At 61.7% G+C, this 1,107-nt stretch overlaps 1 protein-coding gene across 2 annotated transcripts in view; it reads left to right on the forward strand.

The window, feature by feature from the left end:
- The first annotated feature begins 654 nt into the window (after positions 1–654).
- MCOLN2 (mucolipin TRP cation channel 2) overlaps positions 655–1,107 on the forward strand; it is a 58,866-nt gene continuing 58,413 nt past the window's right edge. For both annotated transcript variants that reach the window (XM_024767864.1, XM_024767865.1), the window contains exon 1: positions 655–788. In XM_024767864.1, the coding sequence (XP_024623632.1) occupies positions 712–788 (77 nt within the window). In that variant the 5' untranslated portion in view covers positions 655–711. The remainder of the gene's footprint in view (positions 789–1,107) is intronic.

A 1,107-nucleotide genomic window follows, 5' to 3' on the forward strand; every position in this document is an offset into this window, starting at 1 on the left:
ACCCTCATCTCTAAGATTCATGTCCCGTTTCCGACAGGCGTCTTCCTTTGAAGTTCCGGAAGGGAAGAGCAGCAGTGGCTGCAGACCAGCACGTGGGCTTACCGAGTCCCAAGGCTCGGGTCTTGCAGGTCTGCGCCGTCCCTCTGTGCCCGCCCCGGCCACGTGGACACTCACTCCCCGCGCAGGAGGCCAGCTTCCCCGCGCGAGCTAACAGCGATTCGTTTCTCTTTCCCTTGTGCGCCCGTAGCACTTTTAACATCTCCGAAGCATGACCCTTGTCACAGAGTTTTGTGATCGTGCACTTCAGAATAAAAACACGTCAAAATGAATGAACTTTTCATTTAACGTGAAGTCCTGGAGGGAAAGGATCTGGTCTTTCTTATCTCGGTGCCCACAGTACTCAGCCCTAGGCTTGGCATTCAGTGAATATGGCCTGTGTCTTGAACTCATCAAAATACAAATGACTTTTAAAATGGGCAAAGGAATGGATGTAGGAAACAAGAAAAGAATGCCGAAATCAAGGAAAGAATGTAGAGTCAGGAGCCCCGCAGGGCTGGGAGTGCACAGCCCGGCCGCCCGGGGGCGGTGTGGAGGGCGCACCGGCAGCCCAGTGTTCCACCGCGTGGGCCCCTTTTGAAGGCGCTTCTACCCGGCCCTACAGCTCGGCCGCCACCCAGGAGGCCTCCTTCCCCCGTCGCTCCGGGCAGCACCATGGCTCGTGGCGTGGAGGCGCTGGACCTGCAGGTGTGGAGCAGAGCCTCAGGTCCGTCCCGGGGGCCTCAGTGCAGGTCAGTACCCCAGGGGCGATAGCCGTGGGGCCCCCCTCCATCCCACGGCCGTTCCTCTGGCACCCACCGCCACCCCCTTCCCGGGCTGCTTTCCTCCACGGGTCTCCTGACGTGCGCACCTCTGCTCTATCTCCCACCGCCCGCCGCCTTCCACCTGCCTCCTGGGGCTCACAGAGGCCAGCTCGCTGACTCGAGGAAAAAGTGCCCCAGGGCACCAAGTTGAGACGCTCTCCTCAGGCTCCTCAGCCCGGGCGGGAGGCGACTGGGAGGAGGTGGGGACTCGGGGCGGGGCGGGAACGCCCGGCCGCGAGCCCCTTCC

This window comes from Neophocaena asiaeorientalis, unplaced genomic scaffold, assembly GCF_003031525.2.
Source record: "Neophocaena asiaeorientalis asiaeorientalis breed wild unplaced genomic scaffold, Neophocaena_asiaeorientalis_V1.1 scaffold546, whole genome shotgun sequence".
In the NCBI taxonomy this organism is placed as follows: domain Eukaryota; kingdom Metazoa; phylum Chordata; class Mammalia; order Artiodactyla; family Phocoenidae; genus Neophocaena; species Neophocaena asiaeorientalis.